We start from the raw sequence: 17,994 nt of genomic DNA on the forward strand, positions 1-17,994 counted from the left end.
GACTTCAAACATTTTAGTGTCCTTTATTATATTCTTGAACGTGATATATTTTAGTTTAGCGTGCTGCGTTATGTTCTTAAAGTTGATACTTTTTGCTTTAGTGTTCTTTAATATATTTTTTAAGTGGATACATTTTACTTTAGTTTTAATAAGTTCTTTCACTTGATACATTTTACTGTAGTGCTGTGTTTGCTACTTTCTTTGACTACGTAAAAGTTGTTTTAGAGTCCTTTATTATATTCTTTGACTGGAGACATTTTACTTTGGCATCCTTTATTATTTTACTCCAGACAAAACTTTAATTGCGGGGTTGGCGGGTTTTGTGTATGTGTGTTCTTTCTTGATTGTGGTCCTTTTAAAAGTCACTGACAGACACAATGAATACAGACTCAATGGTGTTTCTTGTTTTTATTCTCTAAGCAAATGCGTCAGGATGTGAAATAATTCCTGACGATTCATCATCAGACATTCACGACTCTTGAAAACACAACCTTACGTACGACGCACTCACGCACAGAGGAATTATGCACACGGATGAGCCTACGCACAAGCATAAAACTAGATGATTGACATACACACTGACAATATACGTGTAAACACACACACACACACAGAGGACACACTGTAGGTAGGTACGTGCAGGATGTCTGCCATGTCCTTACGCATGCGCAGAAAACTCGCAACACGAGCTAGAGGCAAGCACGAAGTGATGTTCCTTGATTGTCTGTGACGAGAATCCACGAGAATCTGTGGCGAGAGTTAGCAAGAGTTTGTAATAGGAATTCACGAGTCTGCGACGAAAGCTTCTTTAAGGCCCTCGTCAAACGACATTCAGTTTCTTTTTCCATAATATCATCTCTTTCCATATTGTCCAGTTCCAGTGAGAGGACGTTCGTTGCCACTTCTCAGACACTGGACAGTGAATATGAATACACAATCTTATCTTGGAAGAGAACAGTCATGATGCGCTTTCGCACCAAAAACCAGCAAGTATAAATAATAAACATCGGTATTTGATAAAACACGGTTTGAGATCATTAAGATGATAAACATTAACACATTCCTGTGGGGACTTTTTGTTTTTTGCAGCACGGGGAGGGTATAGACGGGTTGTAGAGGTAGCCTAGGCCTCAACCACACGATGATCATTACTATGCCGTTGGGAATAAAACATTTACCTGCCCTTTACTTTGGAAAATCAAACAGCTAAAGAACTACCACTCAAAGCAATAGCAAGAACATTAAGTTTAACTTCACTTTATCAAAAGCATCCGATGATCAGAAAGGTCTTTAGGATGGTGATGATGAAGGTTGAAGAGGATGAGGTTTTAGGTGAATAATCAGCAAAAGTTTCACAGATTGCCGCTCAGCGCAAATATTTTCCACGAAATCATAAGCTGTTTCACCGCAATTTACACTTAGGAAAAACATAGCAAACATCTTTTTGAACATCCGTCCCCCTGCCCGGTAATCATTCTTGCATCACGAAAAACATTACAGAAGATAAAGAATCGTAACAGAAATTTTTTCAAAATTTTTACCACAAGAAAAGCTTAAAGAGATCAGACTACACTATACTATGTCACACAACTTACAGGTATATTAAAAATACTGTATTCATAGCCTCACATATCACTTTGTCACAAGCTTGTGTGTATGTAATTATTATAACAGTCTTTTCATCTCGCTTTATTTACAGACTGGAACATAAACATATTGGGAATTGTTTGTCTCTATGTAGCGTTTAAACCATCAATCGTGTCTTACTTAAATTATGAATCTTGGCCAGGACTGTGGAAGATTAATGTAACAGAAGAGACTTAAAATAAGCAACCTGTGTCCGCAGCATAATATAGTTATATGATAAAACAGGAACTGAGGAGTTTGTGAAGTACAAACAACACACTAATCAGTGTTACAGCGACCAGCAAACTGATGACACGCAGGGAATCGTGGCCGTCAGACTGTCATTCACATTGACAGGACTAGTGGACGGATGTTAAGGGCTGTCGACTTAGTCTAGAGGTACGGTGCTAGAATTGGAAGTAATACAAATAAGGAATGAAAACATAAGAAGACAATCTGGGTTAGAAAAAAAGAGACAGAAGAACAAAAGTAGAGAAAACGATTTCGGAGTTAGAATTCTGAAGCTTTTGAGATTGTGGAGCTTGTGATAATAATTCGGATGGACACCTGTGGTTATCATTACCTGTTAACACTAACTAGCGACTTCTCTTTCTGCAGCCTACCTCCGGGTTTGCTATCCGCCCAGTCCAGCCGTTTGCGCATGTGTAAAGGACCCCTTAGCATCTCTGGTCTAAAACTATGGGGTAGTGTTATCTTTGCTTTTTGCCTACACCTCCAAAATGTTTTACCATGACATCCTATAAGATTTTTATGTAAAGTTCACGATCTATCATCCGATTTCATGTTTCTATTTTCTGTCCATATCACCGATGTACATCGGCGGTCACACGGATTTTCTAAGAGTGCTTTTGGTGAAATTTATCTGGTTTTAGTCATGTTAATGCTAGACTAGTATTATTAACAAGATTGCTACCATTAGCTTTAATGTCAGTATTATTTCTATATACACAAAACTAACTTTTATGCGTGCTGTTTATGAGGAAATTGGAGTGGTGAACTGCTATTATGTATGTAATGTCGATATCTGTAGATCCCTCAAGGGATTTATGAATAAAGTTAATGTCTAGAAAAATTGTTATGGAACATAATCAATAAAATTGACGGTAGTTTTGCTTTAAAATAATGAGAATTAATTGCTAAAGAATATACGTGCTTAAGAAATACTAAGGTTAGGTATAAATACACAAAAGTACATTATAAAGTAATAAAAAAATCCAATATGAAAACAAAACTAATCACTTGAAGCTTAATCTTTAAATGTTAAGTCTGCATAATTTCAACATGTGAAAAAAAAACTATGTTTATGGCAGAATTTGTAAAGTATTAAGGTGTTCAGCTATATGTGTACAGATTCACGGGGTGTGGTAACAATCGAGAAAATGTCTAGGGGATATGACTAGCTTTCTTATATATGCATTCAAAAGAAAATAAAATTATTCATCTTTATATTTTTATCCCATAAGTATTCAATGGTTTCATTAAAATGTATACAAAACAGGGATTCACTAAACTGATACATTTTTTATTACTCAGTCAACAGAACTTGAACTTCGTGCGAAAGTTGTTCCAGTAACCACTTTAAATACTTTTTAAAAAATGCATTATGTTCTGCTCTATAAAAGTAGCACTAAGAAAGCCTTTACGGTATTTTGAGCACACGATGTGGTAAAAACTAGGCAACTGTTACAAAACACAACACAAAGAAAGCGACAGACAAGACTAGTAACTCTTCCTGCACTACCTACAAACATTATCTCCCTTTTACGGAATGAAACAAAAAAAAAAAAATTAATTTTGTTTTCTACCGTCCTTGTGGGTGAATCTTGCAGCAAGATAGTCATGTAGGCCAGCTCGACTACGAGTGTAGAAAATGCAATTCTAGTGTAAACAGTGTTAGTAGTTCTATGATGTAGACAGTCTTAAAATAGTTGTAGCGTGTAGACAGAGTAGAAACTCTAACGTGTGGACCAACCTTTTACCACGAAGACAGTGTTAATATAGCTCTAGCGTGAATAATAATAATAATAATAATAATAATAATAATAATAATAATAATAATAATAATAATAATAGGACCTGCGACAAAGCAAGCTCATAGATATCAGAATAAATGATCTTGCAGAATGAACTGTTAGTTCCTCTGTCACAAAAGAGATTTTCTGAGCTGCTGTGAGGCTAGCGTCACGTGCGTGAGATCAGTTTGCGGTCTGGCGAGCAGAAAGACTATCTGAGATGACCCGTTTTCTTCCGGAGCGACCCAAAAATGTGCTGTACAGCTTTTGGGCTGACTTGCAGTCTACTCTGCAAATACTGCGAGACAGACAGAGATGAGTTATTACACCAAATCAGAGCACTATCACTAAACATGACACCAAACAGCCAACAGAATGGGTGCATTGTTTAAAGGCCTAGTGGGGTGCAAGTTGTCTTTTTAAAGATTGGGTAAAGATAAAGGCAAGATACTACTTTCGCAAAACTAGGAGAATCGTGCTATTTCGTTCTCGAGATACGCGTCCTTAAAAAAAATACTGAGCGCAGAAAGAGATCAGCATCACAGTCGTCAGGACAATGCATAAATATGTTTACTTTGTCAAGGGTTCAGACAATAGGAGAGCTTGGAACATATGATTAGGCATATCTGTGTAGAAACTTGCTATCAAGATTTTGTGCTTTTTTCTGAGCATGAAGATTTTGTAGGCGGGTATCTCGAAGACGAAAGGATGCTATTTACTTAGCTTTAGGAAAATAGTATCATGCGCTTTTACCCAGTCAGAAAAAATTGCCAGTTTCCCACTCGTCCTTATAAGAATCTTCTTTACAAGACAGAATAAAGTGTCGAAAATGGGACTATATTTGGGACATCTTTTGAAATGACGACCATAAATACAGTCTCATGTTCTGTAGTGTGTCTGGTTAAGAAGGTTCAGTTGGGACAGGTAACACAGACTGACCCACACAGACGCACTCATGTTCTTCTCATCATTGCCTTCATCAAGCACATAGACACACACAAGCGGGCACACACACACACTGTCTCCCTACTGTAGGAACAAGTAACTACACATTGGCGGCGTGCAGGGAACAGTTCTGAAGGACCTGCCCTGGCCGGTCAGCAAGATGAAGACTAGGACTTGAGCAAAAAAAGTCTTGTTTCAGTTTAGGAAACAACACTTGTATTCATAAAGACGTATTACACATGTAAATAGTTATAATAAATACTGTTAACCTAAAGTCATGAATGAATAAAAAATGTACACACTCAACTTTTAAAGTCATATTAAAGGACAGCGAATATAAATATTTTAATTTATGAGATCAAACTCTGCGCCTCCAACAATAATGTAATTCTCCTACTTCTATACTCCCCCAAGAAATATAGTACAGGTGCACAGTTCTTTGATGGACTGGGTTTTTTTTTATCTACATTGTGATATACATAACATGTATTGGTAACAGTTTAAGTTTTATATGTACAGCATAGTACTTGACTCTGGACACAGTAGCAGATTCCGAGATGTTGATGATGTATCTCTCTCTCTATCTCTCTCTTTCTCTCTCACACACACACACAGAGTACATAGATTCATATGACAAAATTATTATTGTCAGATCAAGCCTGTTTCAACATGGCCCAATTAGTATTTTATACCTACTTTTTTGGTACACTGTGTCAAGATATATATACATAGAGAGACTGACAAACACAAGAACAGACAAGCAGATAAAATGCAGGAAAGACATGCAAAATTTCGTTAGTGTACAGAAAAAGATATATATATATATTGCATGGAAACAAAATATTTCTCTAACTCTGCAGCTTTGATTCCTTTTGAACCATGACAGGCTTGACATTCAAAGAGTTGTGTGTAACGACATACCTATGTGACCAGCTGACAAACTGCAGTCAAACTGGTGTACACATTATCTGGCATTAATTTACAAACCCTTTAAAGACCCTCGCCTTCACTCATGGCCCCTCTCCCCCTATTTCAGTGTTAAATGGTTTTTCATCGTCTTATACAAGACTCATTGTCTTTCTCCCCTTCGGATGCCATAATATTTAGTTCAAAAGTTAGCAGTCTTTGTACAGGAGCATTCCACTGTTATTCAAATCCCTCCGCATGAGACCAGGGTTCTCTTGCCACCACAAAGCCAGTCCTGAGGGTTTGAGTCAGTGGAGGAATGATCAACAAGTCTATGCGTTATAATTTCACAAGCGATGGCAAGAAAGGATCGGAAACGGACTCCTCTCTAGAGTGGGAGGATGTGAACACACACTGGAGGTCATGACCTCCATCCCTGAGGACATCACACTGAGCCAAAAACGAGCCATTATGCAACACGAAACAAACATTTATCATCGGCAACTACCGAAAGTTGATGATAAGCGTTTGTCTCCGCGGCTGAATGCACGTTTTCAGGAGTGTCGGTGGTTAAAAATAAATAAATAAATAAATAAAAAATTATAAAACGGGTTTACACCCAAAAGCCGGCTAATAACTGCGATGATTGTCATCCATTATAAGGATCAAATGGTGACGCGGTGCAGATCGAGGCTGTGGAGGGACGTGGAATGCGTGAGTGGAGGGCAGGACGAGGGGGAGGGAGTGGTTAGCTGTGAAAGCGCACATGAAAGACCATCGATCGGGGGCGGATAGGCACTAAGGATCTGCGTTGAGCTCCCCCCATAAATGGTTTCACTTTTTTTCTGGGGTACGATAAGCATACAAAGACGAACGCACGCACACGCACACACCCCAGTTATATATACACACGCTAAAAAATGTCTCGTGGACTATTAATACTTTTGTGAAAGCAGTGAGAGGCAACCCCTCCCAACCCGATCCCAAATACATAGAAACTAAAAACAGAGATTCATCGAAAATCAAATAACCTCGAGCACCCATAATTATCAAAAGGAGACGCAAAAATCCAAGAAACTGCCGTGTGAAGCTGAGGAGCGGTGAAGGGAGCTAACTATCGCTACTGCACGTTGCCGACGTCAACAGTGTTCTTTCCCTTTATCTGCAGCCGCTTTATCAGTGAATAACATTGGATCCTGCGACCAGTGAAAGAAATGTTCAGCTGAACCGAACATTTGTGGGTTTTTTAAATTTCCTTTGTTATTTCCTAATTTCCTTCTCCATGGATGTGCTAAAAGAGAATGATTTTTTAAATTGTAGTTGAAACATTAACAATTTAAGATTTGTGTATTCATGTTTAACAATTAAACATGCTATAAAAGTTTTGTATTTTTCTCACCATCAATCACATATTTCACTTCACTTTAGCCAGAAAGTCTTTGTTAATGTACTTCTAGTAAGACATCATTTGAAAAGTTTTAAATACCGATAAAAACTTATTTAATCATTCAAACTGCATCCTTCAACAGTAATGTGATCACAGCAATGATTTGTCGCATGTGCACCTATATTCTCTAGGTAAATTGTTCTAGGGGTGCAGGTTCAAGACCAAACAAATGGAGACAATGGTCTACTAGTTTACTTACTAGAAGCACCAAGGTGGCTTGATGAAGCAAATCAAGCACATCAAAACACAATGAACACATTGGTTGCACGTCTGCACTGACACGACAATGAACTAGATGCTGTGCCGAACCACACCGCCCTGGCGCCAAAATGTATCAGCAAAGGACTTGTCATGAGTTTCATCTTTCTTTCTTTTTTCCATTCTTTCATTTATATTACAAATAAAGACTGGTGAACGTGAAGAACGACCTCTATAGCATCAAAAAACTTCCAGTTGTGAAAATACGAACGTCAGCGTTGTCAGTCTTTATTTCCGGGTGTGGAGTATGGGAAGTATGTGGAGTTATGTGGAGTATGTGGAGTACCCGGCACTAAAAGCGAACGTTTAGTCGCCTCCTGGCGTACAGCACCTGACACTAAAAGCGAGCCTTTAGTCCAGAGTTTCAGGCGCGGGAGTACCTGGCACTAAAAGCGAGCCCTCAGATCAAGTGTCGACGGCTGAGGGCGGGGGTGGGTCCGCAATCTCACCGCCCTCATCACACGAGAACTCGTCGAGACTGTCCGGAAAGGCATTCACCACCTCCACACGGTCTCTGCCCTCTTCGTGGCAGCACTCGGACTCCAAGGACTGTCTGAGAGCGCTGCCATTCTGCGCGGGGTACGTCACTCCCGCCGAACCACCGTAGTAGGTGCGTGACGTCTTGCAGGCCGTGCTGGGCAGTGACGCACTAGCGGCCTGACGGACATTCTTGTGGGGCTGGAAGAGGACGATGTAGACCTTGGGCGCGAACAGGCAGAACAAGGAAACTGTGGAGCTGATGGCCACGCACATGCAAAGGGAGGTCACTTCGATCTGGTGACAAAACATAGCAGACGAAACAATCTTCAGATTTTTGTCACAGTTGTGTTGTTCATTCATCCTTCTGCTTTAACATACTTCAAATTTTAGAATTAGAGATCATATCAGACATAAACATGGAAGGATAAAAAGAAAAAAAAAACACACAAAAACAAGAAGGGAAAAGATATATTGTCGTACGTGCATGTACACGTGACTATATCACGTGACTGGTGCGTGCTGTATACTTTCCAACAGATTCCCGATAACGAGTTAATAGACGAAGAGAACTAAGAAAATTAAAGCTAGGGCCCCCCTCTCCCCTGACAGACGTTACCTAAGCGTTGGTGGATGTCTTCTAATACTTCTCTCTACCTCTTTCAGTTCGGAAGAGAGGCTTAGGGAGGGGGTGCGAAGGAGGGAGGTGAAATAAAGGGATAACGGTCTGTGCATGATGGAGGAAAGCTTAAGCGATTGAGCGAGAGTAATACGAGAACAATGCTTTATGGTAACAATGACAGATGCTTCTTTGCAGATAGTATATGGTGTCTCATCTATCAGAGCAAATAAATAACGGTCTACATATTTGTCCCCAGGGGTTAATATATGCACAGAGTTCACGTTCAAGTGACTAAAAAAAAAAAAAAGAAAAAAAAGAGTTGTGCACTTAAATCAGCTGACGTCACCTCGTATCACAGGTTAGGGTGACGTCAGAGGGTACAATAAGCCGTTCTACACCACCGGTCATTCAACTTCTAAGTAACGAACACCGGGCCCACAACGCGTAGTCCTGAATTAACTCCCTTGGGCCGCTAGGGTGCTCTGTAAAGGCGAGTTCTGTCCCTTTGACCACTTTTTGTAGGTTCATACGTCGCTAGATTCTTGGGAGCTATGTCTTTAAAGAAATTAATGACTTTTTCAAGTATCGCCACATATGTTTTTGTGGTGTGGGAATATCAACGCCGAAAAATATCCTGAGGAATTATACGCACATATTACAAAATCCAAGTATTTTAAGATATCTTTTGAGGTCTATGTCCTTTGATATTCACTAAAAATAGGGAATGAATCAGCTTGAAGAGGAACAAGACTTTAAGTATCTCAGCTCCGGAAAAACTAAAACATCCTAATATCCACAGGAACTGGATATAAATAATGCAATAACGTTTACAAAAATTAGGAAATCCCTTAAAAAGGCAAGCTTGTGCCACCTCATGACTATCATGGTGACTCATGATATTCAGCGGGTGCTAGATTTTGGCTATCCAGCTATAGTTTATAGCTCGCTCGCTCTCTTTCTCTCTCTTTCTCTCTCTTTCTCTCTCTCTCTCTCTCACACACACACACACAGATACATACTAAAAGCACATTTTAAAACAATGACCGCTGCTCTCTAACCACGGCGAACTCACCCGAAAGTCGTGGTTGGCCCCGAAGTAGATGGGGATGAAAGCCGACCACACGATGCACGTGCTGTACATTGTGAAAGCGATGTACTTGGCCTCGTTAAAGTTCTGCGGAATCTTGCGCGTCTTGAAAGCGTACACCGTGCACAGGACGATGAGAAACATGTTGTAGAAGAGCGACATCATGGTGGCCACTTGACTGGACCGACACTCCATGGCCAAGTAATCCTTCTCGTGCAAGCGGTACTCGGTGGCCGGCTTCTCGAAGCCCAGCCACGTCAGCCCCCCGACCACCTGCACGGACACGAGGCAGGTGCAGATGAGGATCTGCGAGCGCGGGGACGTGTAGCTGGGCCGCTTGACCATGGCTTTGATGCCGACGTTGAAGATGCGGTAGATGCGGTTGGTCTTGGTCAGCAGCGCCGCGTAGATGAAGCAGAGCGAGACGCCGATGCCGAGGCGCCGGATGGCGCACAGGACCGGCGAGGGTCGGACGAGCATGACGAAGGCCGTGGCGTAGGACATGAAGATGCCGAGCAACAGCAGGTAGCACAGCTCGCGACCCGAGGCCATGATGACTGGAGTGCGGTTGTAGCGGATGAAGACGACCAAGACGAAGATGGTGGTGATCATGCCGAAGATGCAGAAGGCAGCTGGTAGCAGGAACCACGGGCTGCTGAACTCGATGTAGACCTCCGGCAGCCGCACGCACCCTGTACGGTTGGGGTTGGGCTTGGACTTGTCGTCACACGACTGGCACGTCTCCTCGTCCTGATAGGGCGACACTAGCTGGTGAGGAGCAAGAACAGTGAGTGAGAGCAGCAGGTGAAAACAGCGAGAAAAAGTAGTATCTAAAGGTGATAAAATGCATTACAGGCATTACTTTGAGATTTACAATGACCTACACCTAGCGATTATATATTTTAGCAGTGTCCTATGGATGTTACATTGAGGTACTAATGATGTGACATCTTCTACAGTCATTACCATATTTATATTGTAACTATTGCCTGTCTGCAGAAACACCTTGATGTACTTACTCATGATGTAATACATCCTACACACATTACCTCGAGGTACTGGAACTGTAACGGAGTCTGACAGCCATTACCACGATATAGTTCTTCTGTAACATGTCCTATGGACATAACCATGAGTTACTACATTGCCCTATATAGTGTAATCTTGAGGTAATCATGCTGTAACGCATCCTAGACATTACCTTGAAATATGTATGTTGTAACTTGTCGTACAGACAGTATCTTTACCTACTCATAGTGTAATCCTGTTCATCACACCTTACCTTGAGGTACTCGTTGTCTTTGCACGGCACACACATCCAGCAACACTGACTGTTCCGCCGTTTGCTCTCTCCAAACTTACACGGGTGGCTGCATATTGACACGGGTGGCCGACCAGACGACCCGTTTTTCCACTGAAGAAAACTGAGATTTAGTTTCAGCCTGGAACCCAAGGATATCAAGTGTTACTGCATAATATCTAGCAACACAGTGCGGGTTAAAAATGTTGATTATCTATACTCATGTCCTTTGATTAACAAGTTTTGTGAAAATTAAACTATTCTGCATCTGTCTTGCTTGGACTATTTGTTAATAATAATTCTTTGGTGTGAATTAATTTGATAATATAATTTAGAACTCTCAGTGAGCTTGCTACAATATAGAATTGTAGGAAAATATGTCTTTTAAAAATGTCACATAAATTGCGTAGATTGTTATTTTAGGAATTCTGCATATTTGGAATAAAAATCAATTTTGTGGAAAAAAAAACTTTGAAAAATTGCGTTCGGTGATTAAACAGAGAACCAACTGTTGGTAGGGAAAATTCTCACCTGTCCGTCCATTCTCCCACCAAGGTGTAGTCAAAGGACTTGTCTGGCATCTGCTGGAACTGATAGATGTCATACCTGCCCAGACCATCGCCGTTGGCATTAAACTGCACGGCATCTCCGCTTATACCTGAAACAAGACAAACAGAAAGTGAGATCATTTCATACTCTGGGCAGTTGTATCGTTTATTGTTGCTTAGATAAAGTATGGTATCAACATCCAAAACTACAAGATCTGGTCCTTTGGAAGGTGTAGGAGCTGCCTTTCAGTTAGTAATACAGCGGTGGTACTTCGAAACCTAACCACAATCCGTTCTGAAAGGCTGGTCATGCAGCTATACTTCTTACCTGTTACTAACCTCAGTATCCTCCAAACCAAAATTTTTGTAGAATATTTATCAAATAGTTTTGATGAAAGCATTAATTGGCAAAGCGACCTGTCTTGTTGACAACTCAAGACAAAGGACCCCACAACTAAATCAGAGTAAGTGAAACATCAGGAACGAGACCCCAGATCCCACAGACTGAATACCTGTGAAGGAGACATTTCGGATGAATCCTAGGAAATCTTCTCCAGACAACCGCCGCAGGTAGGGGCATCTCGGGAAGCCATTCTTGCAGTGAACAGACAACATGTCCTGAACAGCATGCGCCAGGGCGAAGACCGAGTCGATGACAAACTGCACCAGACCCTCCTGCTTGTACCCTGGCACGTCACGCAGACTTTCCTGACCTGGGGGAGGGCACAGACGTCACCGGTTTGAACAAACGTTACAAGGTGTGTAATGTCAGGTTCCGAACTGCTGTGATTGGGATGTAGTTTGAAATTAGTGATAAAATTCCCTCACTTTCCAACCCTCATCATCGTCATCATCGTCGTCATCGTCTTTGTTGTAAGTAACTGTGATAGGTAAAACGATCAGCACAAAATATTCAGCACTAACGACACACCTGTGCATTTCTTTCGTTTGCCGTTGCCGCGGATGCTGCAGTTGAATGTCTCCTCCCAGTATTCTGGAAACCAGGGATTCCTTTTATTGTTGTCCAAGGTGAGGTTTAAGAAATAATCGTCAAACTCTGAAAGACACACACACATACACACATGCAAAAGAACCGTGACTGCACTCGTCAAATCTCGCGATATCGGTAACTGAGAAAAGACAATGGCTTCTCTTCGCACCTCGTGACTTTCCCTACAGTTCTACGTCACGTTAACGTCTACGTCGCTCTGGAGGATGTTTTGTCGTTGTACAAGCATCTTTATGTTTATTATCACTGTCAAGTATGTATAGTGCATAATTAGGAATTATATATATGCTATACTTTTATCCGATTGGCAGCTCAGTAGTTATGCTAACACCACCATCACTACAAACACACAACGACATGACGACGCTACGACAAAATTGTTCAACTTCATTATCATCGGGAACGGCAGTTATGAAACGAGGGTAAGTCGTTGCTCGAGGACAAGTGTCTTGTTTTCAAAGTTCTAAAGTGGTGTCCAGACCCCGCAGGTGTTTTACGTCTAAACCCGAAGTTAAAATTTGGCGACAAAGCTACCCTGGGGGCAACACAGACATCAAGTAGTGCCCGCGGGGTCAGGAAGTCATTTTTTACTACGAAAGTAATAAGACGTTTTTTTCTTGGGTTCCCCTGGGCAACGACTTACTCTCGCTTCACAACTCTGGTCCTGATGGGACCTCAATATGTTGTTAGCCTTATAAGACATTCGCGGTGTGGTGCATGACTATGACAGTATTTGCGTTTTGAGTCTGAAGAACGGTAAAAAGCTCAAAAAATATCAAATTAAATCATGTCAGGAACTCAATTTTTTATTATTATTATTATTATTATTATTATTATTATTATTATTATTATTATTATTATTATTATTATTATTATTATTATTATTAAGGGCCTAGTGGGGTGCAAGTTTTTAATGACTGGGTCAAGCTCGTACTATTTCCATAAATCTGGTGAACAACCATCCTCCGTTCTCCAGGGACATCACCAAGCAGGTCAACAACACTGTCGTACAATGTCAAGACTACTACAACATTGCGGGACTAGAAGAAAGTTGCATAACGGCAAGGAAAGGCAGGTGAACCTGTACGACAGCCGGTGAATGGAGGAAGGAATAAAAGACCTTACACAATACAAGGAACTAGTTATGCAAGAGCTAATGAATCATTTATGTCTGTGAGGTGTGCTGGACCTCATCAACGGCCCTGAGCTGCCTCGCTGGGTCACATGCTGGGTTATACAGGAAATTATTTTCTTGTGTGTTTGCATGCGCGTATGCTTTGAGCACACAGACAAGTAGACAAGAGATAGGTAAGTCGATTTTCGACAGAGGTAGGCATGATCCGTTTACTCACCCATCTCTACTTGCAAATGAGATCGAGTTTTAAAGGCGTATTTTCTAGAAACTTGATAGTAAGCTATTAGAAAATATTTTTCTATGAACACTGGGACATATTTTGTCCATATCATGAAATAAAGTTTACCCTCCTCTCAATTTTATTTTTACAATTTTATTTTTACAATTTTAATTTTATTTATTACGAAATGATATTGTTAAAGTAACCCACCATATCTCTCCAAGAACCGGTGTGGTCCTCGATTCTGTGGAGTAATGCCAGTATCAAGCTATGGAAGATTGTTTAACCATGATTCATTCAACTCATTCAAGTCTTTCATCAACAGCTAGATAGGACCTATGTCGAGGACAAAAAGATATAACTCTCGTCCATCTGATCAAACCGCCATCTTATGATCGATCTGATTGGTCGGTTGTTTTGTTTTTGATCATAATGATACATGAATCAATTCCCGGGGAAATTCATTCAAAATAAATTTTGTTTAACAATAATAATTTAGGTATATCTTGGGAGTTGAAATTGTTTAATTTAAATTCAGGACTAGTTTTGTTGCTGCTTTTGTTGAATTTATTTTTGTTTTCTTCGTTTTTCTTTTCGTGAGCCTATGATGGATTTGCTCAGTACTTGAATTTAGCTTTCGTTGATTCGCCCTCGATACGCGGGCTGTAATAAGTCAAGATTCTGTAAACGCGTGCTGCAAGATTTACTGCTCCTTAACATCCAAGAAGCTTTTTTTAAGTTTATGGAATTATGCTGAAAGGAAGAAATCGGTATTTTACAATAAATTTTTAAATCGCACGCTTTCAGCGCCAAGCCGGAGGTTTGAAGAAGTAACGGTCCAAGGGGAATTACGCTAAAAAGACCCGTAAAGGCAGTGAGGCTTGAACCGGGAAGTTCTAGACAGTTCTAAATAATTCTAGACAGAATCTGCTTCCAATGGCACCACAGAGTCTCGCACGCAATGTCTGAAAGCGAGGCTAATAAGCACTTAACCTTCGTCTTCCTCGTTCAACGGTCACCCGCCCTCCCTTCTCTCTCTCTCTTTCTCTCCTTCCTTTCCCTCGGATAAAAAATTGATATTTCTGATGTCATGATTATCATCCTTGCTGAATACCAATAGCAAGATGGCTTCTTTCCACTGGGTGCAATCATGCGCAATGGGCGACTTTAGATGGAGGTTAACCTGTTCGCTGTCAAATGTGCCAATGCTGCTTAATGACGGGGACGTGACCCAAGTACACCCTTGCGATAATGACTGCTCCCTAATAGTGGAAGGAAGAAAGGCAAGAAGAATTGCAAGGAGAAGTGGGAGGAGGGGAGTGACAATTGTTACTGCGTCGTTCCCTCCCGCAGATTAAACTATATCACGGCAATGCAGACGCCAACTGCAAAGAAAAATATTGTCTCAGACGAGATCGAAACCTCGGATATTCCATTCTTCCTTCCTTCATTGTTCGTTCCTTGATTTATTCCTTCCTGTATTCATTCATACCTTCTTTACTTACCTGGTGGTACATGCTAACCTGTTTCCCCACCGGACAAGTAGGAGAGGACGAAAAGGATAGAGAGGAAGTGGAAAAGGAAGGAATGGAAGGATGGCCTCCTTAGAGTGAGTTGTTTCCTGGAACTTGTGGATTCTGTGTGAGAGATAGAGAGGGAGAGGGAGAGTGCTGTACCCTTTTTAATTATTAAATTTCTGTATTCTTCTCCCAAATACTCCATGAGAAGGTGTCTGTTCTTGAAGTACTGTTTCCTTTCTGCTGTATCCTCCTACCTTCTGCCGGCGTCCAGTGTGGGGATGACCTAGCTATTTCTTGGTGCGTTTCACTGGCCTGCCTCCATTGATCAATGCCCGCTATTCAGACAAAGCCATAATGGTAATTTCTGGAGACAAAGAGCAGCTTAGGGGAAGTAACTATCGATAATCGCGTACCCGTAGCTGGGGATCATTAAGGTCCAGAAAGAGGCACTCAGCGACTGGATCTCTAGAAGCAGGTCCTGTAAACACTGGGATGCAGGCCATAGACCGACTCATGGCGCGGATACCTCAATAATAATAATAGAGGTGAGTACAAAGCTGTTAAATAAACCCGACACGTGATAAGGAACACACAGAGTTAGGATAAATTCCCTCCCTTGTGCACCCGCAAGAAGCAATCATTACAATCAATCATCAGGAAATCATGGCAAGCAATGGATTGGAACCATCGCCGGAAGCGACCACCGGTCACAGACATTCGTCACCTCGCGGGGGCGGGAGTGCTCGCACCTTTGATGTCTTTACGCTTGGACAGGATGGTGATGGTGCCCACGGCCGCCGCCTCCAGGCCGGTGACGGGGTGAACTTTGGCCCCCCAACTGTCGCTGGCCACCAGGGTCAGCTCCTGCGTCCTGTTCAGTCGGATCAGCGCCTTCAGCAAGCGACGGGAGTTGTCCTCGTCAGCAAACATCACACCCACCTGAAACACGGTCACGAGAGAGAAGCATCACCAAAAACACTTTTGTCATTATCGTCATCGCTGTCGTCGTCTTCATTATCAAGTATTTTTAGCATCGTCATTGTCATACATCATTGTCATCATTATTCATCGTTGTCGCCGTCGTGACCCAAACAGGGAACCAAGCAATCTGTGACCTACCTTGGCCGAGTTGGTGCTCTCCAGGAGGTCATTAATAATGTCTTCATACGCCTTTCCGTCTGCGTTGCGAGGAATTATTCTGGATTTGGCCAAACAGACACCTGCACATGGGTTGAACACAAATCTACACATACATATAGTTTCAAACACCTACCTTTATATATATATCTTGTCAAAACAATGCACACGTACCTACATATCCACACACACACAGAATGTTACAAAGATAAATGAAAGCTAAGTAATCCCAGTCGCTATCCCATCATACACTGTGTAGATGTCCCCACCCCGGGACACCACTCACCGGAATTTTTGGCGGCTTCTTTGAAAGCTTCGATCCCCTTCTCTCCATAGGTACCCGCCTCCGCGATGGTGTTGACGTAGTTCCACTGCAGCTCCTTGGCGATGTCCACCATGGCCTGCGCCTGGTACGTGTCGGGTGGAAGCACCCGGGAAAAATACTCGAAGCGAGTTTTGTCGCTGAGGTCGACGCTGGTGGAGGCGTAGCTGATCTGTGGGATCTGAAACGAGGAGATGGCGATGAGTACTGTGACCTATGACCAGCTGACCTGTGGAATATACAATGAACATACAGGGGGACGAGTGGAAGATTCTATGGCCTCTGTTTATTTAACAGAAGGTACAGCTTCCCCTCCATGGCTGCCTGTTTTTTCTTTGCTTTTTTGATTGTTTTTTGTTTATTTTTACTTTTCCACTTCTTCTCCAATCATTTTCTTCTTCTTGTTTCTTTACCGTTTTGTCTTTATTTCTCTCTCTCTCTTCTTGCAAACGTGAATGATTTGTCTCTGTGTGCGCATGCGTGCGAGATTGCACAGCCACGTCACATCCTTTCTAACATGCATCCATCGGCCGCGCCATCTATCTGTCTATTTTTCCCTGATTGACAGAATGCCATATTCTGTGTTTACATCTTTCTCATCTGTAAGGCAGCACCCGACAATGCACGAGCCGTTCATCCACCCCGTCAGCCCGCCGGTCTGTTTTCTCATCATTCAGTCTCTCTCTCACTCCTGTCCACCCGTCAGCCGCGTTTCAAAAGAGATTTACTCTTCCTTTGCCTTTTCTGCCCTCAACAACACCCTCAGCTGTCAAACTGCCTTGCTCGGATTCGAAAGCTGCACCGAGAAAGTGAGAAGAGAGAAGGAGAGAAAAAGTGAAAGAGAGAGAAAGTTTGAGAGGACTCGAGACAAGCGAAGAAGCAGAAGATGGGTTTGTTCTTTAAAGTTTTCTCGTACCTCGACTTCGCTTTTATTGCGAGAACTGAACAGTGATGCTGCAATGAATTCCATTTTCACAGATCGGCTGACATGATCGAATTATGGCTGGCTGTTCGTTCCACTCTAAACTAGTATTTATGTAACTGCTTTCACCTTCCTCTTGGACAGTCCATCCCATTTGTCTCCGATTACAGCTCGGCCTTCTAGTCTTGTTTATCCATTTGGTTGCCTGTCTGTCTTTCTTTCTCAGACCTGGCAAGAAATTCTTCTGTTTGAGTCGAAAAGAAAAGGAAACTCTCCAAACAACATCGTATCCTCGCCATCGGTCTGACCTGCGGTCACGTGTTTCCGTGCGGAGTGAGCATGACTCACTGATACAATAAAATACCGGGCTGGGGTCTGCCACCCGCTGCTCTCTAGTTTCGGAGATTTGTTCGGCTGCTCCTCTCTTACAGTGCACTGAACATGGTCTAGATTCTTCTCTTGGGGGTAATATATGTTCCC

General features: G+C 41.9%; 1 protein-coding gene across 1 annotated transcript in view; it reads right to left on the bottom strand.

Annotated features, from left to right (window-relative positions):
- Positions 1–393: 393 nt before the first annotated feature.
- The window catches only part of LOC112572347 (metabotropic glutamate receptor 8-like), an 80,749-nt gene continuing 63,148 nt past the window's right edge, over positions 394–17,994 (bottom strand). The window contains exons 3-11 of the mRNA XM_025251974.1: positions 16,557–16,773; positions 16,253–16,353; positions 15,883–16,072; positions 12,181–12,306; positions 11,762–11,962; positions 11,233–11,359; positions 10,684–10,843; positions 9,387–10,169; positions 394–7,989 (exon numbers count right to left, since the gene is read on the bottom strand). Coding sequence (XP_025107759.1) covers positions 7,621–7,989; positions 9,387–10,169; positions 10,684–10,843; positions 11,233–11,359; positions 11,762–11,962; positions 12,181–12,306; positions 15,883–16,072; positions 16,253–16,353; positions 16,557–16,773 — 2,274 coding nt within the window. The 3' untranslated portion in view covers positions 394–7,620. The remainder of the gene's footprint in view (positions 7,990–9,386; positions 10,170–10,683; positions 10,844–11,232; positions 11,360–11,761; positions 11,963–12,180; positions 12,307–15,882; positions 16,073–16,252; positions 16,354–16,556; positions 16,774–17,994) is intronic.

The sequence above is a fragment of the Pomacea canaliculata genome, linkage group LG9 (assembly GCF_003073045.1).
Source record: "Pomacea canaliculata isolate SZHN2017 linkage group LG9, ASM307304v1, whole genome shotgun sequence".
Classification (NCBI taxonomy): domain Eukaryota; kingdom Metazoa; phylum Mollusca; class Gastropoda; order Architaenioglossa; family Ampullariidae; genus Pomacea; species Pomacea canaliculata.